The sequence below is a fragment of the Podarcis raffonei genome, chromosome 17 (genome assembly GCF_027172205.1).
Source record: "Podarcis raffonei isolate rPodRaf1 chromosome 17, rPodRaf1.pri, whole genome shotgun sequence".
NCBI lineage: Eukaryota > Metazoa > Chordata > Lepidosauria > Squamata > Lacertidae > Podarcis > Podarcis raffonei.
Window position 1 is genome coordinate 30082226 of NC_070618.1, and position 19117 is coordinate 30101342.

General features: G+C 40.7%; 2 protein-coding genes across 2 annotated transcripts; both read right to left on the minus strand.

The window, feature by feature from the left end:
• Positions 1-2143: 2143 nt before the first annotated feature.
• LOC128405200 (olfactory receptor 10T2-like) lies at positions 2144-3268 on the minus strand. Its single transcript, XM_053371556.1, has one exon. It carries the CDS (start codon positions 3266-3268, stop codon positions 2324-2326), a length of 945 nt encoding a protein of 314 aa, XP_053227531.1. The 3' UTR covers positions 2144-2323.
• Positions 3269-8467: 5199 nt separating this feature from the next.
• On the minus strand, positions 8468-9412 carry LOC128405347 (olfactory receptor 10T2-like). The gene has a single exon (XM_053371875.1). The coding sequence runs from the start codon at positions 9410-9412 to the stop codon at positions 8468-8470; it is 945 nt and encodes a 314-aa protein (XP_053227850.1).
• Between the last annotated feature and the right edge of the window lie 9705 nt (positions 9413-19117).

Sequence of the window (19117 nt, forward strand, 5' to 3'; positions counted from 1 at the left end):
AATTTTTATTTTATCATGATGAATATTACAGATTGTTTCGGTCTTTCTGATTAAGTGGTTTGTGAATATTGTTTAATAAATAAAACAGCAGGGTTAGCTGCACCGAAGTGACCACCTCAGGATACAAGTGTGGGCAGTTTGTATGGAGGTACATGCCATGTGACAAAGACACATGAGAGCAGAAGCAGCAAAGGAGGCTGGGAAGTGCTGGGACTGCACAGTCATTTGGGCCTACTAAAGTTATTCAGGCCTAACTGCCAACTGTTGAGTCACCCTGACATGTGACTTAGTAGCCAGTTTATCTTTTGTGCTCTCTGTAAGATGTGAGAGTCTATCTGCTTCAGCTATGAACAGTGTTGAATAGTGGGTAGACATAGCAGACGACGCAGCAATTTCTCCAAAGCAGCTCTTTATTTGTAAGCTGGAACAGAACTGAACTGAAGGGTTCAACCAGCCTGCTTATATAAAGCTCCACAGTAACCATTTTCTGTAACTATCCAATCACTGAGCGTCACTTTTGATCCCTTATTTGCATATGTGGACCTGAACTATCTACAGTATCCCCCTGCTGGCCCAGGGTGAGAACTTCAGTACATAACAAATATTATGTGTTTTATTTTAATTATCTCATATTTATCCGCATTTGATAACTTTTTTTCAGCGGAGGTGGAACAATAATGGGAAGTTGAGGGACCTGCACAGTTCCTTGGGGCTGTCGTTTTCATTTCACGTGAAGGATCTCAGAGGCTCCTCTGAAATTTAATTGATTGATTTCCCCCTCATTTGAAAATCTCAGGGCATAAAAATACAAGATAGAAACACAAAATACAGAACAAAAACATAAACAAACAAAAAACACACCCCTCTCCCACAAACACATTTAAAAGAATATAAGATGTTACTTCAGCCCAAGGCCTCAGTTGACAAGGAACGCTTTTGCTTGGTACCTATAGGTAGTATAATGAAGGCACCAGGCGAGTCTTACTTGGGAGAATAAAGCCCCTTTTATAAAAAATTCCTCCTCGTTCTTGGTGCCCGCTTGTGGGCCCAGAAACATGTCACCTCTTCCTTCAGCATTTTTCTTGGAAATGCAGGCAGGGCACTGCAAGAAAGAGGGAGAGAGGGTAATGTCTTCTGCTCTGAATCTCTCTCAGTCTGTATGTGTGTTGGGGGGCAGGCAGGGGGCAGAGGGAGTTAAAGGCCAAAGGCCTGGCTATAGAAGAAACCTTTTTGCCTGGTGCCTAAAAATATATGATGGTAGTCCCAGTGCAACTATACAACTGTGAAGCCTATTCTATGCGTGGTAAATTTGTCTGTGAAAGAGTTCTGCATCTTGCCAGGGAGATTGAGAATCTTAAGTTCCTCTTGTGCTTTTATCCATTTTTTGTTTTAGATCATTGCTTTTTTTAACATTTCAGTTTAATATTAGTTAAATAAGGGGCTATATTTCCTTTTCAAGGGGGATTCAGCATCATAAGTTGGTTTGTGATGTCGTTTATCTGGGTCTGAGGTAACTTCTGTTTCTGCTTGTCTTACTTTTGTATTGTTAAACTTTGGCCGTATCCATGCTACACATTTAAAGTTCTGTGATACCATTTTGAATGGCAGGGTTGGGGCTCCCTCAGGGTGAAATCCCCAGCTCTCATTCCCCACCCCAGGGTGCGGGGGGCATCCTTCAAAGCCACCATAGCCTCATATTCCTTCCAGTATTGGAGGCAGCCTAGCTTACCTCAAAGGGTTATTGCGAGGATAATTTGGACAGGGATAGCACAGCATGTATACCACCTTGACTTCCTTGGAGGAAGGGTGGGGTGTTCAAGTTAAAATAAGAACAATTTTGACACTTCAGTGTCAGCACTATATGAATTTGAAATAGTTCTGCATGAATGTTTGGTAGTAAAAATGAGGGCTAGGATTTGGGAGAAAACAACAGCAATCTTTAGAAATGTTTCCTTTGTTGCAGGGCTGAATGATTATAGGTTTATTTATGAGAAAATTCCCACAACTCAATTTATTTTCCAGTGATTTACTAAAGAGAAAATCAAAGTTGTTTGTAAATGCTAAAGCAAGGCCACATTTTTCCAAATGAATATTCCACATACAAATGAATTTTGAAAAAGATGAGAAAAAGCTACAATACTATTTGAGGCGTTCTTTGTCCATTAAACAGCAGATACAGTATTTGTTGGGTTTCATAATTCATCTTCAATTTTTAAAAAGATGAGAAAAAGCTACAATATTATTTGAGGCGTTCTTTGACCATTATACTATACATATTTGTTGGATTTCATAATTCCTCTTCAAAGTGGCTAACACTTAATTGTCACATTCTTTGGGTGCAGGAGCTTTTGCCAAGCGATTTCTTAAGCGCTATTTGAACATCTTTGTTTCTCAGGCTGTACACCAAGGGGTTCAACAAGGGAGTCACCATTGTGTAAGAGACAGAAATAAAAGTCGTCTCATCTAGTGTGTAACTAGATTTGGGCCCTAAATAGATAATGCCAGCACACCCAAAGTGCACTACGACCACAATAAGATGGGAGGCACAAGTGGAAAAGGCTTTACGCTTCCCAGCCATTGTGGGGATTTTCAAGACAGTGTTTGCAATTAAAATGTACGAGAGAAGGATGAACAAGAATGAACAAATTACAACCAAAACACAAATAATGGTAATGACAATTTCTCCTATGTAGTTACGGCCACAGGCTAATTCAAGCAATGGTGCTAAATCACACAAGTAGTGCTTAAGTTCATTTGGCCCACAGAAAGGCAAGGTAAATATGATTATAGTCTCTGATGTAGAAAAAATAAATGCAAGTGATACTGAACAAGCCACCAGCTTGGTACAGAGTCTTTGATTCATCAGAATCTGATAACGTAAAGGCTTGCATATGGAGACATATCGGTCATACCCCATCACTGCTAGAAGAAAACAATCTGTGCACCCAAAGCCCAGGAAAATGCACATCTGAGTAGCACAGCCAATGAAGGAAATGGTCTTCTTTTCTCTTAGAAGATTTGCAAGCATATTGGGGATAATGACGAGTGTGTAGCAGATTTCTGAGAAGGAGAGGATGGAGAGGAAGAAGTACATGGGGATGTGGAGGCTGCGGTTAAGCCGTATCGCAGTGATGATGATTATATTTCCCATCAAAGTTATCAGGTACATGAGAGAGAACACCAGAAACAATGGAATCTTCAGGTCTGGGAAATTAGAAAATCCAGCAAGGATAAATTCTGTCACTATTGTTTGATTTTTTCTTCCCATTGATGTAGAATCTGAAAATGAACTTTAAAGATGTTAGAGATTGCAACAGTGCTCGTCAGCTGATGTTTAATACAAAAATACTGGGGGAGATGCTTGTTCATAAAATGATTTTTTTTTTGTTCTTTATTAAATTTACGCATGTACTGCCCTTCAGCTGGCTATCACAGGCCAGTTTATAAATTAAAAACACAAAATGCATAATGTGACAGTAAAAATGTAATAACAATAACAAACCATTTGATGTGCCTTAAACAGCACACTATACAGCTGCCTGAGAAAAGGCCGCCTCCATTGTCCCAATGGTAGAACCGGCCTCAGTAGACCGAACCAAGCACAACAGTTGTGCAACCAGCAAAATAATTGTGTCACCCCTTAGTCCTTTTATGACATTCACTTTACCAACAAGTCTACACTGCAGAGTTGAATGTCTGATATCTCCCTTTCGAGGAATCCTGGGAATGTCTTTTCCCAAGTTAGTGAGGCATTAGAGCCTGTTTACAAAACTGCATTTGCCATAGAACTAAAATTTTACCAATCAGACAACATCTTGGCATAGTTCATCACAAAAATGATTTTGTTCGTATTTACCTTTAAAGTGGCAGACAAGAGCATGGGTAAGGCAAACTAAGGCCCAGGGGCCAGATCCAGCCCAATCGCCTTCTAAATCCGGCCCTTGGACAGTCTGGGAATCAGCATGTTTTTACAGGAGCAGAATGTGTGCTTTTATTTAAAATGCATCTCTGGATTATATGTGCGGCATATGAATTCGTTCATCCCCCCCCCCAAAAAAAAAATATAGTCCGGCCCACCACAAGGTCTGATGGACAGTGGACTGGCCCCCTGCTGAAAATGATTGCTGATTCCTGGACAAGAGCATCTGAAGGGCTGAATGAATAAATTCAAAACAAAGCTTCAGAACCTCAAACCCCAATAGACTTACAAGGAAGCACAATGGATGTTGAGCTCTTCCAAATGACAGCAATTTGCCACAATATCCTTTTTATGATGTTTCTACTGAGCATGGAACAATGTAAACATGATTATAAATCCCACCAGATATTATCTCCACGGTATTTCAAAACATAAAATAAACCAACCATCTTATTATCAATGGGAGTTGTTAAAATCTACAAGCAATAATTAACAATACATGTAATTTTATTGGGTGCATTTTTTCCTAAAACTCTTTACTTCATCGCTATATCGATACATTTTATTATGTCTACTTGATTTCCATTTTTTCTTTTATCATGATGAATATTACAGATTGTTTCGGTCTTTCTGATCAAGTGGTTTGTGAATATTGCTTAATAGATAAAAATAGCGTACAGGACAAATGGCTCTGGGATAAGGAGCACCCATCGACAAAAAGGCAGGGAAAGTTCCATCTCATGAAATCTAATATCTCACAAGGGTACTGAAGACATCAGGGTTCAAGGAGATGAGCATAAACTGAATATTTTCACAATTATATATTACTGATGCTCCACAATCCAAGCTAAGCTCATTTTCCTTTGCAGAGGATACTAAATAACTTCATGGCAGTATCTGCATTCTCAATGACTTCTGGACCCAGGTGTTTAATCTAATTCCTATTATTGTAGGTCAACCCTTTTCAATGGATCCAGATTTGGCATTGCTTTCTCTAGAAAGCAATACAACCCAACCATTGACCACTATCCTCTTGTATTTATGTTCTAAGCAGCAGCTAAAATCTCCATTGCTAGTCACTGGAAATCCAGATCCCCATCCCGTGATCATTGGTTAAGGAAGGTTATGGGACATTGCGCTCTCTGAACATCTAACATGTTAGAGAGGGCTTAGCTGCAGGGAGACGAAAACAGGCTGATTCTATTCCATTTGGTAGCTCTTTCTATCTTTTGGCAATGCTGAGTCAAACAGGCATCAACCGTCCCATAGCCCAAATAAACATATGGAGAAGTTTTGTCACTCACAGTTGATATTATACGTAAACAACTGTCTTGGGCATCTACGTTTTGAGCAGCATTGCATGAATGGTTCTTTTTTCCCATTGTTGTTGTTGGAACCATAAAATCTTAGAGTTGAAAAGGACCCAAGGGTCACCGTCGCCTGTGGTGAGGAGTGCAATGCCTGCTCCCTTACAAAGCCTTTACCAGCTGGCCTAGGGGGCAAGGCCCAGGCCCTCACACTTCCAGCTATAAAGAGATTCCTCTGGTAGAAACTGCCTTCTTGGCTGTTGAAGCCACTATTGGTCTCATCAGCTCAATCCACCGGAGCCTGTTTTCGCGTACAGGGGAAGTCCTCCTTGACACACAAAGACACACACAGAGACCAATTAATCCAGTAACTTCTTTCAGTACTGCCTCCCATTCCCATTCTCTCCAGGTAACAGCTTGCTTGCTCTGCTCAGACTGAAGTGAGGAAAAGGTGCTGAAAAATGGGCACCATTCAGACCATTCCCTCCCAACCACACCATACAGTAGAGTTGCAGCCAACCCCTTCCACAGTACTGAATCAGGTTGGACCTTTCTTCAGATATTTCATATTTTTGAGAGAAGGAAAATCAGCCTGGCAGCTACATTGTTCTGGAATACTAAGTGAAGGACAAAGCCACTTCCGACCTCAGGAGGAGGTGGTGGTGTTGATGTTGTTGTTGTGGTGGTGGTGGTGCGCTTCACGCCCCCAACACACGCACGGAGGCTGGCTTCCAGCCCCGCACAATCAGGGGAATCCTCGGGCCGCGTCATCCCCTGGCCAGCCAATCGGCTGGCTCAGGGGGTGTGGCTTGCCTCATTTAAGGCAAGCACGGCCCGGGATCTCTCTCTCGTCACAACTTCTTTGGTTTTGGCGGTTAGGCATTGGTAGGGGTATTGTTATGTAGATGTGTTGGGGGGGTGGAGCGCCATCACCTCCCCCAAAATATCGAAGGGTAGTCCGGTGAAGGATTCGCCTAAAGTGCCCCCCCGAGCGGTGACCCCGGGGGAGTCCCTAGTTGATGTGCATCAGCAGGGCTCCCCCTGCTGGTGTTAACCCTTCCCGGTCTTCAAGCAAACAGGCTGAAGCCGGATAGTCGGCTAGGACCAATGCCTAAGCCAATACTGCTCTTTACCTGTAACCAATAAAGTTGTGGCCTATTTTAGCCCATTAACCTAAATATTTGTGTCACGTGTCATTATTCTTACTGGTGGGAGGCGGGAGCTCGCCACGCAACAACCTCATGTGGTCCAGTGCAAGAAAATCATGGGGTGAGGGGACCACTCAGACATGATAGCACTGCAAATTACTTATCCAATTGCATATCTAATTATGTAATGGACATAGAATATGATATAGCCTTTCTTTGGGCATGGTTTTGAAAGTAATTAAAGTGTCAGGTTTAAATTATATATATATATGAATGCTAAAATAAATGCATATTGAAAAATAGCAATACTCCATTTTGTGTACAATGTATTATTACGTTCTTGCCAACACTTTACAGAAAGCAAATGTCAGAACAAATAACTTGAAAGCAAAAGAGCAGAAATTAAGTGTGTTTGGTTACAAGAATTCCAACATTGAAAAAGCAGACTCCAAATGTTTTGTGTCACTTGGAAGGCAGGAATTCTGTATTGATTAGCTATGAATGTTTGTATGTGATGCCAGTAAAAGGTTTGATGATGATGACAAAGCAGATTCCCTCCTTAAAAAATACCATCACTGGGGACAAGGAAGGGCAGAAAAAGCCACATCCACAAAGATAAACAGATACGTACCTCAAACTGACCCCAAAAGAAATATACAGGTACCAGCCAGGTACCTGGGCAGGGGGAGAATTCATGCCGCTGCCTGGGAGAGGCTGCGTGCTGCGATCCCATAAGCCAGGACAGCAAGCTGCGATCCCGCTTGCTGTCCTGGCTTCTGGGATTCAGAATATTTTTTTTCTTGTTTTCCTCCTCCAAAAACTAGGTGCGTCTTATGGTCTGGTGTGTCTTATAGAGCGAAAAATACGGTGCTTAATTCGTTCCGGAGGTCGGTTCTTAACCTGAAACTGTTCTCTTTTTTTTAATAATTTTTTTATTCAAAGTTATAACAAAACATATTTTCCAAAAACATATCCATTTCCCCCCCATTTTTCCTCCCTCCCCCTCCCCCCATAAAACCCATCCCCCCACCCCCCGACTTCCCCCAGTTCCAGTCTTTGATTTCTCCAATAATGCTATTTTCTGCATGTTACAGAGTTGTATAGCTCCTCCAACTGTTTAGCTAATTATTATCAGTAAAAAAATTGTGAATGTTTATTCAAAACCTGCCAAGGAGTCCAGTTCGCTTTGTTGCATCTTCAAATACTTTGTGAAAGGTTCCCATTCATCCTTAAAGTCACAGTTATCCTTATTTCGTAGTTTATATGTCAATTTTGCCAGTTCTGCATAGTCCATCAATTTTTCTTGCCATGATTCTTTAGTTGGGATTTCTTCAGTCTTCCATCCTTGTGCTACCAGAACTCTCGCGGCCATTGTCGCATACATGAAGATGTTTTTCAACTTTTTTGGCAGGTCTTTCCCTACAATCCCCAACAAAAATGCCTCGGGTTTTTTAAATAAATGTTAAATGGAACATTAACCTGAAACTGTTCTTAACCTGAAGCACCACTTTAGCTAATGGGGCCTCCTGCTGCTGCTGCGTCGCCGGAGCACGATTTCAGTTCTCATCCTGAAGCAAAGTTCTTAACCCGGCGTACTATTTCTGGGTCAGCGGAGTCTGTAACCTGAAGCGTCTGTAACCTGAAGCGTATGTAACCTGAGGTACCACTGCATACGGGTACCAGCCATTCAACAAGAACAATTTTGACACTTCAGTCTCAGCACTATATGAACTTGAAATAGTTCTGCCTGAATGTTTGGTAGTGAAAATGAGGGCTAGGATTTGGGAGAAAACAACAGTAATCTTTAGAAAAGTTTCCTTTGTTGCAGGGCTGAATGATTACAGGTTCATTTATGAGAAAATTCCCACAACCCAATTTATTTTCCAGTGATGTACTAAAGAGAAAATCAAAGTTGTTTGTAAATGCTAAAGCAAGGCCACATTTTTCCAAATGAATATTCCACATACAAATGAATTTTTAAAAAGATGAGAAAAAGCTACAATACTATTTGAGGCGTTCTTTGTCCATTAAACAACAGATACAGTATTTGTTGGGTTTCATAATTCCTCTTCAAAGTGGATAACGCTTAATTTTCACTTTCTTTGGGTGCAGGAGCTTTTGCCAAGTGATTTCTTAAGCGCTATTTGGACATCTTTGTTTCTCAGGCTGTACACTAAGGGGTTCAACAATGGAGTCACCATTGTGTAAGAGACAGAAATAAAAGTAGTCTGATCTAGCGTGTAACTGGATTTGGGCCCTAAATAGATAATGCCAGCACACCCAAAGTGCACTATGACCACGATAAGATGGGAGGCACAAGTGGAAAAGGCTTTACGCTTCCCAGCCGTTGTGGGGATTTTCAAGACAGTGTTTGCAATTAAAATGTATGAGAGAAGGATGAACAAGAATGAAGAAATCACAACCAAAACACAAATAATGAAAATGACAATTTCTCCGATGTAGTTTCGGCCGCAGGCTAATTCAAGCAAAGGTGCTAAATCGCAAAAGAAGTGCTTAACTTTATTTGGTCCACAGAAAGGCAAGGTAAATATGATAATGGTCTCTGATATAGAAAAAATAAATGCAAGTGATATTGAACAAGCCACCAGCTTGGTGCAGAGTCTTTGATTCATCAGAATCTGATAACGTAACGGTTTGCATATAGAGACATATCGGTCATACCCCATCACTGCTAGAAGCATACAATTTGTGCCTGCCAAGCCCAGGAAAAGGAACATCTGAGTAACACAGCCAATGAAGGAAATGGTCTTCTTCTCTCTTAGAAGATTTGCAAGCATATTGGGGATAATGACCAGTGAGTAGCAGATTTCTGAGAAGGAGAGGATGGAGAGGAAGAAGTACATGGGGATGTGGAGACTGCAGTTAAGCCGTATCGTAGTGATGATGATTATATTTGCCATCAAAGTAACCAGGTAAATTAGAGAGAACACCAGAAACAACGGAATCTTCAGGTCTGGGAAATTGGAAAACCCAACAAGGATAAATTCTGTCAGCACTGTTTGATTTTCTCTTCCCATTGTTGCTGCATCTGAAAATAAACTTTAGAGGTGTTACAGATTGCAACAGTGCTCATCAGCTGATGTTTTATACAAAAATACTTGGGGAGAGGCTTGTTCATAAAATGATTTTTTTTTGTTCTTTATTAAATTTATGTACCGCCCTTCAGCTGACTATCACAGGCCACTTTACAACATAAAAACACAAAATGCATAATGTGACCGTAAAAATGCAATAGCAATAAAAACCATTTGATGTGCCTTAAACATCACTTAAACAGGTTTAAGGATTTAGATTTGGTGAACAGAGTGCCTGAAGAACTATGGATGGAGGCTCGCAACATTATACAGGTGGCAGCAACGAAAACCATCCCAATGAAAAGGAAATGCAAGAAAGCAAAGTGGCTGTCCAATGAGGCCTTACAAATAGCGGGGGGGAGAAGGCAAGCAAAATGCGAGGGAGATAGTGAAAGATACTGGAAATTGAATGCAGATTTCCAAAAAATAGCAAGGAGAGACAAGAAGGCCTTCTTAAACAAGCAGTGCAAAGAAATAGAGGAAAACAACAGAATGGGAAGAACCAGAAATGTGTTCAAGAAAATTGGAGATATGAAAGGAACATTTCGTATAAAGATTACCATAATAAAGGCCAAAAGTGGAAAGGACCTAACAGAAGCAGAAGACATCAAGAAGAGGTGGCAAATACACGGAGGAATTATACCAGAAAGATATGGATGGTTCGTACACCCCAGGTAGTGTGGTTGCTGACCTTGAGTCAGACATCCTGGAGAGTGAAGCCAAATGGGCCTTAGAAAGCACTGCTAATAACAAGGCCAGTGGAAGTGATGGTATTCCAGCTGAACTATTTAAAATTTTAAAAGATGATGCTGTTAAAGTGCTACACTCAATATGCCAGCAAGTTTGGAAAACTCAGCAGTGGCCAGAGGATTGGAGAAGATCAGTCTACATCCCAATCCCAAAGAAGGGCAGTGCCAAAGAATGCTCCAACTACCGCACAATTGCACTCATTTCACACGCTAGCAAGGTTATGCTTAAAATTCTACAAGGAAGACTCAAGCAGTATGTGGACCGAGAACTTCCAGAAGTGCAAGATGGATTTAGAAGAGGCAGAGGAACCAGAGACCAAATTGCAAACATGCACTGGATTATGGAGAAAGCTAGAGAGTTCCAGAAAGACATCTACTTCTGTTTCATTGACTATGCAAAAGCCTTTGACTGTGTCAACCACAGCAAACTATGGCAAGTTCTTAAAGAAATGGGAGTGCCTGATCACCTCATCTGTCTCCTGAGAAATCTCTATGTGGGACAAGAAGCTATAGTTAGAACTGGATATGGAACAACTGGTTGGTTCAAAATTGGGAAAGGAGTACGACAAGGCTGTATATTGTCTCCCTGCTTATTTAACTTATATGCAGAATTCATCATGCAAAAGGCTGGGCTGGATGAATCCCTAGCCGGAATTAAGATTGCCGGAAGAAATATGAACAACCTCAGATATGCACATGACACAACCTTGGTGGCAGAAGGTGAGGAGGAATTAAAGAACCTTTTAATGAGGGTGAAAGAGGGGAGCACAAAATATGGTCTGAAGCTCAACATCAAAAAAACGAAGATCATGGCCACTCGTCCCATCACCTCCTGGCAAATAGAAGGGGAAGAAATGCAGGCAGTGAGAGATTTTACTTTCTTGGGCTCCATAATCACTGCAGATGGTGACAGCAGCCACGAAATTAAAAGACGCCTGCTTCTTGGGAGAAAAGCAATGACAAACCTAGACAGCATCTTAAAAAACAGAGGCATCACCTTGCCAATAAAGGTCCGTATTGCAAAAGCTATGGTTTTCCCAGTAGTGATGTATAGAAGTGAGAGCTGGACCATAAAGAAGGCTGATCGCCGAAGAATTGATGCTTTTGAATTATGGTGCTGGAGGAGACTCTTGAGAGTCCCATGGACTGCAAGAAGATCAAACCTATCCATTCTGAAGGAAATCACCCCTGAGTGCTCACTGGAAGGACAGATCCTGAAGCCGAGGCTCCAATACTTTGGCCACCTCATGAGAAGAGAAGACTCCCTGGAAAAGACCCTGATGTTGAGAAAGATGGAGGGCACAAGGAGAAGGGGACAACAGAGGACGAGATGGTTGGACAGTGTTCTCTAAGCTACCAGGATGAGTTTGACTAAACTGCAGGAGGCAGTGGAAGACAGGAGTGTCTGGCATGCTCTGGTCCATGGGGTCACGAAGAGTCGGACACGACTAAACGACTAAACAACAACAACAACAAACATCACTCCATGCAGCTGCCTGAGAAAAAGCCGCCTCCATTTGCCCAACGGTAGAACCGGCCTCAGTAGACAGAGCCTAGCACAACAGTTGTGCAACCAAGAAAATAATCGTGTCACCCTACAGAAATATTATTAAATTCACTTGACCAATAAGTCTACACTGCAGAGTTGAATGTCTGCTATCTCACTTTTGAGGAATCCTGGGAATGTCTGCTCCCAAGTTAGTGAGTCATTAGAGCCAGTTTACAAAACTGCATTTTCCATAGAACTAAAAGGTTAGCAATCAGACAACATCTTGGCATAGTTCATCACCATAGATTAAAATTCTGTATTCCTTTAATTGATGTAATTCCACTGTGAATGAATGTCTGGCTACATCACACAAACTGATGAAGGAGCACAGAGGCAAGTGAGCTGAAGAGTTTGAGGCTTCACAATGTTCCTGTCAGTTGAAAAATTAACAGCATCAGAAGGCATAACTCTGAACACCACTAGAATATTTTATTGAGGAGCATGCCTATCTTACCCTGCCTTTTAAAGAGTCATACAATTGGTGTCTATTCCAAATTTTAGCAGCTCTCCAGGGTCTCAGGTTGATGTCTTCACTAGTCCTGCTAAGCTACCTCATACCCTTTTGGAAAAATAGTGGATCTGGGGCCTTCTGCATGAAAAGTAGTAAATCTGCCATTGAGTATGAATCTTGTTCCCAAGATAAAAAAGAGTCAGGGGCTTTGAAATTGTTATTTCTCTTTATAGTAGCAAAGACAAGAGCATCTGAAGGGCTGAATGAATGAATTCAAACCAAAGCTGCAGAACCTCAAACCACAATAGACTTACAAGGAAGCACGATGGATGTTGAGCTCTTCCAAATGACAGCAATTTGCCACAATATCCTTTTTATGATGTTTTTATTGAGCATGGAATGATGTAAACAAGTTTATAAATCCCACTAGATATCATCTCCATGGTGTTTCAAAACGTAAAATAAATCAACCATCTTATTATCAACGGGAATTGTTAGAATCTACAAGTAATAATTAACAATACATGTAATTTTATAGGGTCTATTTTTTTTCTTAAAACTGTTGACTTCATCTCTGTATCGATACATTTTATTATGTCTACTTGATTTTCAATTTTTATTTTATCATGATAAATATTACATATTGTTTCGGTGTAAAGTACAGTAAGGTCTTTCTGATTAAGTGGTGTGAATATTGTTTAATAAATAAAAATAGCGTACAGGACAAATGGCTCTGGGAAAAGCCACGCCCATTGTCAAAAAGGCATGGAAAGTTCCATCTCACAAAACCTAACATCTCACAAAGGTGCTGAAGACTTCAGGGTTCAAGGAGATGAGCATAAACTGAATATTTTCACAGATTATATATTACTGATGCTCCACAATCCAAGCTAAACCCCTTTTCCTTTGCAGAGGATACTAAATAATTTCATGGCAGTATCTGCATTCTCAGTGACTTCTGGACCCAGGTGTTCGATCTAATTTCTATTATCGTGGATCAAACCTTGGCAATGGATCCAGATTTGACATTACTTTCTCTAGAAAACAATACAACCCAACCATTGACCGCTATCGTCTTGTATTTATGTTCTAAGCAGCAGCTAAAATCTCCATTGCTAGTCACTGGAAATCCAGATTTCCATCCCGGGATTGTTGGTTTGGAAGGTTATGGGAAATTGCTCTCTCTGAACATCTAACATGCCAGAGAGGGCTTAGTGGCGGGGAGATTAAAAACAGACTGTTTCTATTCCATTTGGTAGCTCTTTCTATCCTTTGGCAATGCTGAGCCAAACAAGCATCAACTGTCCCATAGCCCAAATAAACCTATGGAGAAGTTCTCCGTATGTTTAGTTGATATTATATGGTATTATATAGTTGATATTATATGGTAAAAATGTCTTGGGCATTTTCGTTTTTAGCAGCATTGCATGAATGGTTCTTTTTTCCATTGTTGTTGTTGAAATAATAGAATCTTAGAGTTGGAAGGGACATGTCATGAATGAGCCAGCTCCCAGTGAAGGAATCAGTTACGAAGAGACAGGGTTAAATGACAGACAAAAGAAGCCTCGGCCAGGGTCAACTCCTCTGCCCGTTGGAATGACAACTGATAGTGTTGCATGCGGGCAGGAACCTAGCCAAAGCTGTCAGGACTTTCAAACAGGAGCGAACAGAAACATGGGTAGTTCATCAGAAAAGGAAGAGACTGAGCTAAACCAATAAGTGTGGAGAATAGGTGAAGGGACGGGTTGTTAAGAAAGAAAAAACAACAACAGGGTTAGTAAGTTCAATATCTTCCGTCATCACAGAAAGGAGTCGGAAGGGTCATCATGATTAGTGGAGAATGGCGACACTGTAGAGTCATCTGGAGAACACTGTTATTGCTATAAATCTTCTTTTTTAATTAACCACGCTGGCTGCGTTATCAAGTCAGAAACTGGGACTCCTGACAGGACCCAAGGGCCACCATCAGCCGTGGTGAGGACTGCAGGGCCTGCTCCCTTAAAGGCCTTTCCAGCTGACCTAGGGAGCAAGGACCAGGCCCTCACACTTCCAGCTATAAAGGGACTCCTGTGGCAGAAACTGCCTTCTTGGCTGCTGAACCCACTATTGGTCTCATCAGCTCAATCCACCAGAGCCTGTCTTCGCATACGGGAGAATTCCTCCTTGACACACAGACACACACAGGCACTATAGCTAATCCAGTAACTTCTTTCAGTACTGCCTGCCATTCCCATTCTCCCCAGGTAACAGCTTGCTTGCTCTGCTGAGACTCTGTGCGGAAAAGGTGCTGAAGAATGGACACCATTCAGACCATTCTATCCCAACCACACCATACAGTAGAACTGCACCCAACCCCTTCCACACTACTGAATTATGCTGGACCTTTCTTGATACATTGTGTGTTTTAAGGTAGAAGGAAAATCAGCCTGGCAGCTACATTATTCTAGAATGCCAACTGAAGGACAAAAACATTATGTGGTCCAATGCAGGAAAATCGGGGGGTGAGGGGTCCACAAAGACGTTGTTGTTGTTGTTGTTGTTTAGTCGTTTAGTCGTGTCCGACTCTTCGTGACCCCATGGACCAGAGCACGCCAGGCACCTCTGTCCTCCACTACCTCCCACAGACATTATAGCACTGCAAATTAACGATCCAATTGCATATCTGATTATGTAATGGGAATATAATATGATATAGCCTTTCTTTGGGCATGGCTTTGAAAGTAATTAAAGTGTCAGGTTTAAATTATATATATATATATATATATGAATGCTAAAATAAATGCATATTGAAAAATAGCAATACTCCATTTTGTGTACAATATATTATTACTTTCTTGCGAACACTTTATAAAAAGCAAATGTCACAACATACTACATGAAAGCAAAAGAGCAGAAATTAAGTGTGTTTGGTTACAAGAATTCCAACTTTGAAAAAAGATTCCCTCCTTAAAAATAGCTATTACTGGGGACAAGGAGGGGTAGAAAAAGCTACCTCCACAAAGATAATCAGAAATGTACTCCAAACTGAACCCAACCAAAATATACGGGTGGCAGCTATTCAACAAGAACAATTTTGACACTTCAGTCTCAGCACTATATGAGCTTGAAATAGTTCTGCATGGGACTTCCGGGTTAGCGCCATCGCCTAATGGTGGATTCCCTCCGAGCTCCGGAGGGAATCGGCTTAGTAGGGGTCGGGTCCTGCCGCGGCGGCGACGCGGGGACCCTCAGAAACCACAGGCGCTGAAGCCTGTGGACCTGGTGACTCGGCGGGCACCATTTGCGCCCCCCCGACCCGCGAAGGAGCCTTTTTAAAGGCTCCGGAACGGGGGACGGAGAGCGGTGCGGTGCTGTGAGTCGACTGCTTCCCCTACTGAGTGAAGCCGCATGCCATGGATGGAGAGCGCTGACTTCTTTCTCTGAACATTTGGACTAAAAGTAACAACCCGTGAGTAATACGGAAATTGGACTTAAAAAGAGAAATTTTTTGGGGGGAATTAGGTACGACCGGGTAAGGTGCAAAGAGGAAGTCCGCCTACCCGCCTTGTAAGCATCTTAAAGCAAGGATTTTATAACTAAGGTTGAGAGAACACCTTTCTCTTTTGTGGATAAAAGCAATTAATTCCACGTTTTGGCAATATAAGTGATTGTGCTGGAGGATAAGAGCTAATATTGAGAGCGGAATTGTCACCCCTCCCCCCAGACCCGGGAGCGATCGGTGAGAGAGCCTGCGGAAGAGATATAGAAGACTTTGACAGCTGTCAAACTAGCTGTCAAAGTTGGGGAAAAAGGAGAACTTTGTTCCTGTTGTCTTTGCTGGTTATATTTGTTACAATTTGGTAACAAATTGTTAAAAATAAAGAAGAAAAGGCTAACTTGACTTTTGGGTTGGAACTGGAAGATACTAAGAAACCAGAATCCCTCTAGAGGGGGTTCAGGACATTACAAAAATGGCTGTAAGTGGAAAAACACTGGCTGAACTGGAGAGGACTTTTTTTCTCTTGGGAAAGTTGCAGGAACAGAGCGATGTTTTGGCTACAAATGTTACAATATTGAATGGAACAGTAAATAAAGTTACTGAGCCTGGGAGGGACTTGACTCAAGTCTTTGCAGCTCAAAAAAGTTTTGCAGTTGAACTAAAAATTTCTGCAGCTGAACAAGGAAAGAAATCTGAGAAATTTGAGAATGTGATGAAAGAGAAACATGATGATTTGAAGGAAAAGGAAGGAGGAGCTATAATGCCACAGATGATTGAGGAGAGCCAGAGGCCGGTTAAGATGGATACAAAGGAAAATAAGATCAGGATGATGAAAATCTGGTTTGAATTGAAGAATGGAGAATGGAGAGATCTCCTTATGTGGAGATCTGAAGACCTATGGAATACAAACCTGGCTAAAGTGGAAACTGGAGCTTTTGGGACATTTGGACTTAAGAGAAGCAAGAAACAAGATTTTGGCTCCACTTTTAAATATGGAGGCCTGGCTGGAAGAAATATGGACCTTATTGGGACAGAGCTTCTTCGAGATTTGGTGTTTAATATAAAGGACTATCAAAAAAACCGGCAGAGAGGAATTGAGAGAGAATTAAGAGCCTCGGACGTGAGGTCGCCAGGCTGACAGCAGATGGACTGATGGACTTTTGTTGGGGTTCGAAACCGGGAAAGGGGGGGTGGGGCTTTGGGAATCCAAAGGGTGTACAATTATATTCTGTTTCATCTAATTTTGTTTTGCTACTAACATAAAAATGGGGAATTTGTGGAAGTGAATTGGGGTCGACCTTAGAAAAAGATTTTTAAGAATAAGTACTGATGTATAAAGATTGAGGTTTATAAGTTAAAATTGGTTAATTAAAATGAATTAAAAAAAATAAGGTAAAGTTTGGGGACAAGAACTTGCTGAGCTAAAAATTGGAACTGGAATACAAGAAGGGGAGGTGTGGGGAAGTCAAGGAAATTGGTTATTGATAGTAAGAAATGTAAATTTTATGTGTTTTTAATTTTTTTTGTTTTTTCTTTATTTTTTGAAAATTTCAATAAATATTTATAAAAAAAATAAAAAAATGAAATAGTTCTGCATGAATGATTGGCAGAGAAAATGTGAGCTAGGATTTGGGAGAAAACAACAGTAATCTTTTTTTTTTTTTTAAAGATATTTATTAAAGTTTTCAATTTTTATGCAAACAAAAAACAAACAAAAAAATTAAAAAGACATATAGTTCATAATACATAATTTTCAATAACATATTTCTCTGACCTCCTCATACCTCCCCTTCTTGTATTCCATTTCACATTATTTGTTCAGCAAATCCTTAACTTAAAGCATTACAGCTTATAATAACACCTTGTTTTCTATCCAATCATTTTTTTCATATTCCTTTATACCATTACAGCTAGAAACCACTCAATTTCAATCCAGCATCATTCAACATTCCTTAATTTTACAATATTTCTGTAAGTAGTCCTTAAATTTTTTCCAATCTTCTTCTGCCGACTCTTCTCCCTGGTCACAGATTCTGCCAGTCATTTCTGCCAATCCCATACAGTCAATCAGTCTCATCTGCCATTCTTCCAGAGTGGGTAAATCTTGCGTCTTCCAATACTTTGCGATGAGTATTCTTGCTGCTGTTGTGGCATACATAAAAAACGTTCTATCCTTCTTTGACACCAATTGGCCGACCATGCCCAGGAGAAAGGCCTCTGGTTTCTTCAAGAAGGTATATTTAAATACCTTTTTCAACTCATTGTATATCATTTCCCAGAAAGCCTTAATCCTAGGGCACGTCCACCAGAGGTGAAAGAATGTACCTTCATTTTCTTTACATTTCCAACATTTGTTATCGGGCAAATGATAGATTTTTACAAGCTTGACTGGGGTCATGTACCACCTATACATCATTTTCATAATATTCTCTCTTAAGGCATTACATGCCGTAAATTTAATCCCGGTGGTCCACAACTGTTCCCAGTCAGCAAACATAATATTATGTCCAACGTCTTGTGCCCATTTAATCATTACAGATTTAACCGTCTCATCCTGAGTATTCCATTTCAGCAGCAAGTTATACATTTTTGACAAAGTCTTAGTTTTGGGTTCTAACAATTCTGTTTCCAATTTAGATTTTTCCACCTGGAAACCAACTTTCTTATCCAAATTGTAAACCTCCATTATCTGATAATAATGAAGTCAATCTCGCACTCTTATCTTTTAATTTCTCAAAACTCTGCAATTTCAGTCTGTCCCCTTCTTGCTCCAAAATTTCCCAATATTTTGGCCATTTGGCCTCCATATTAAGTTTTTTCTGAGCCTTAGCCTCCATTGGTGACAACCACCTTGGGGTTTTATTTTCCAATAGATCCTTATATCTAATCCAAACATTAAACAATGCTCTCCTGACAATATGGTTTTTGAAAGCTTTATGTGCTTTAACCTTGTCGTACCACAAATATGCATGCCACCCAAATACATTGTTAAAACCTTCTAGATCCAAAATGTCTGTATTCTCAAGAAGCAGCCAGTCTTTCAACCAGCAGAATGCTGCTGATTCATAATAAAGTTTGAAGTCTGGCAGGGCAAATCCACCTCTTTCCTTTACATCAGTTAATATCTTAAATTTTATTCTAGGCTTCTTGCCCTGCCAGACAAATTTAGAAATGTCTTTCTGCCACTTCTTGAAACATTCCATTTTGTCCAAAATTTGCAGTGTTTGAAACAAAAACAACATTCTAGGCAATACATTCATCTTTATAGCTGCAATTCGACCCAACAAGGAAAGCTTCAAATTTGACCAAATTTCTAAATCTTTTTTCACTTCAGCCCAACATTTTCCATAATTATCTTTAAACAAATTCCCATTTTTAGTTGTCATATTAATCCCCAGGTATTTCACTTTCTTAACCACAG

Coding starts and splice junctions, on each gene's coding strand:
- LOC128405347 (XM_053371875.1), bottom strand. CDS start 9,412: ATGGGAAGAGAAAATCAAACAGTGCTGACAGAATTTATCCTTGTTGGG.
- LOC128405200 (XM_053371556.1), bottom strand. CDS start 3,268: ATGGGAAGAAAAAATCAAACAATAGTGACAGAATTTATCCTTGCTGGA.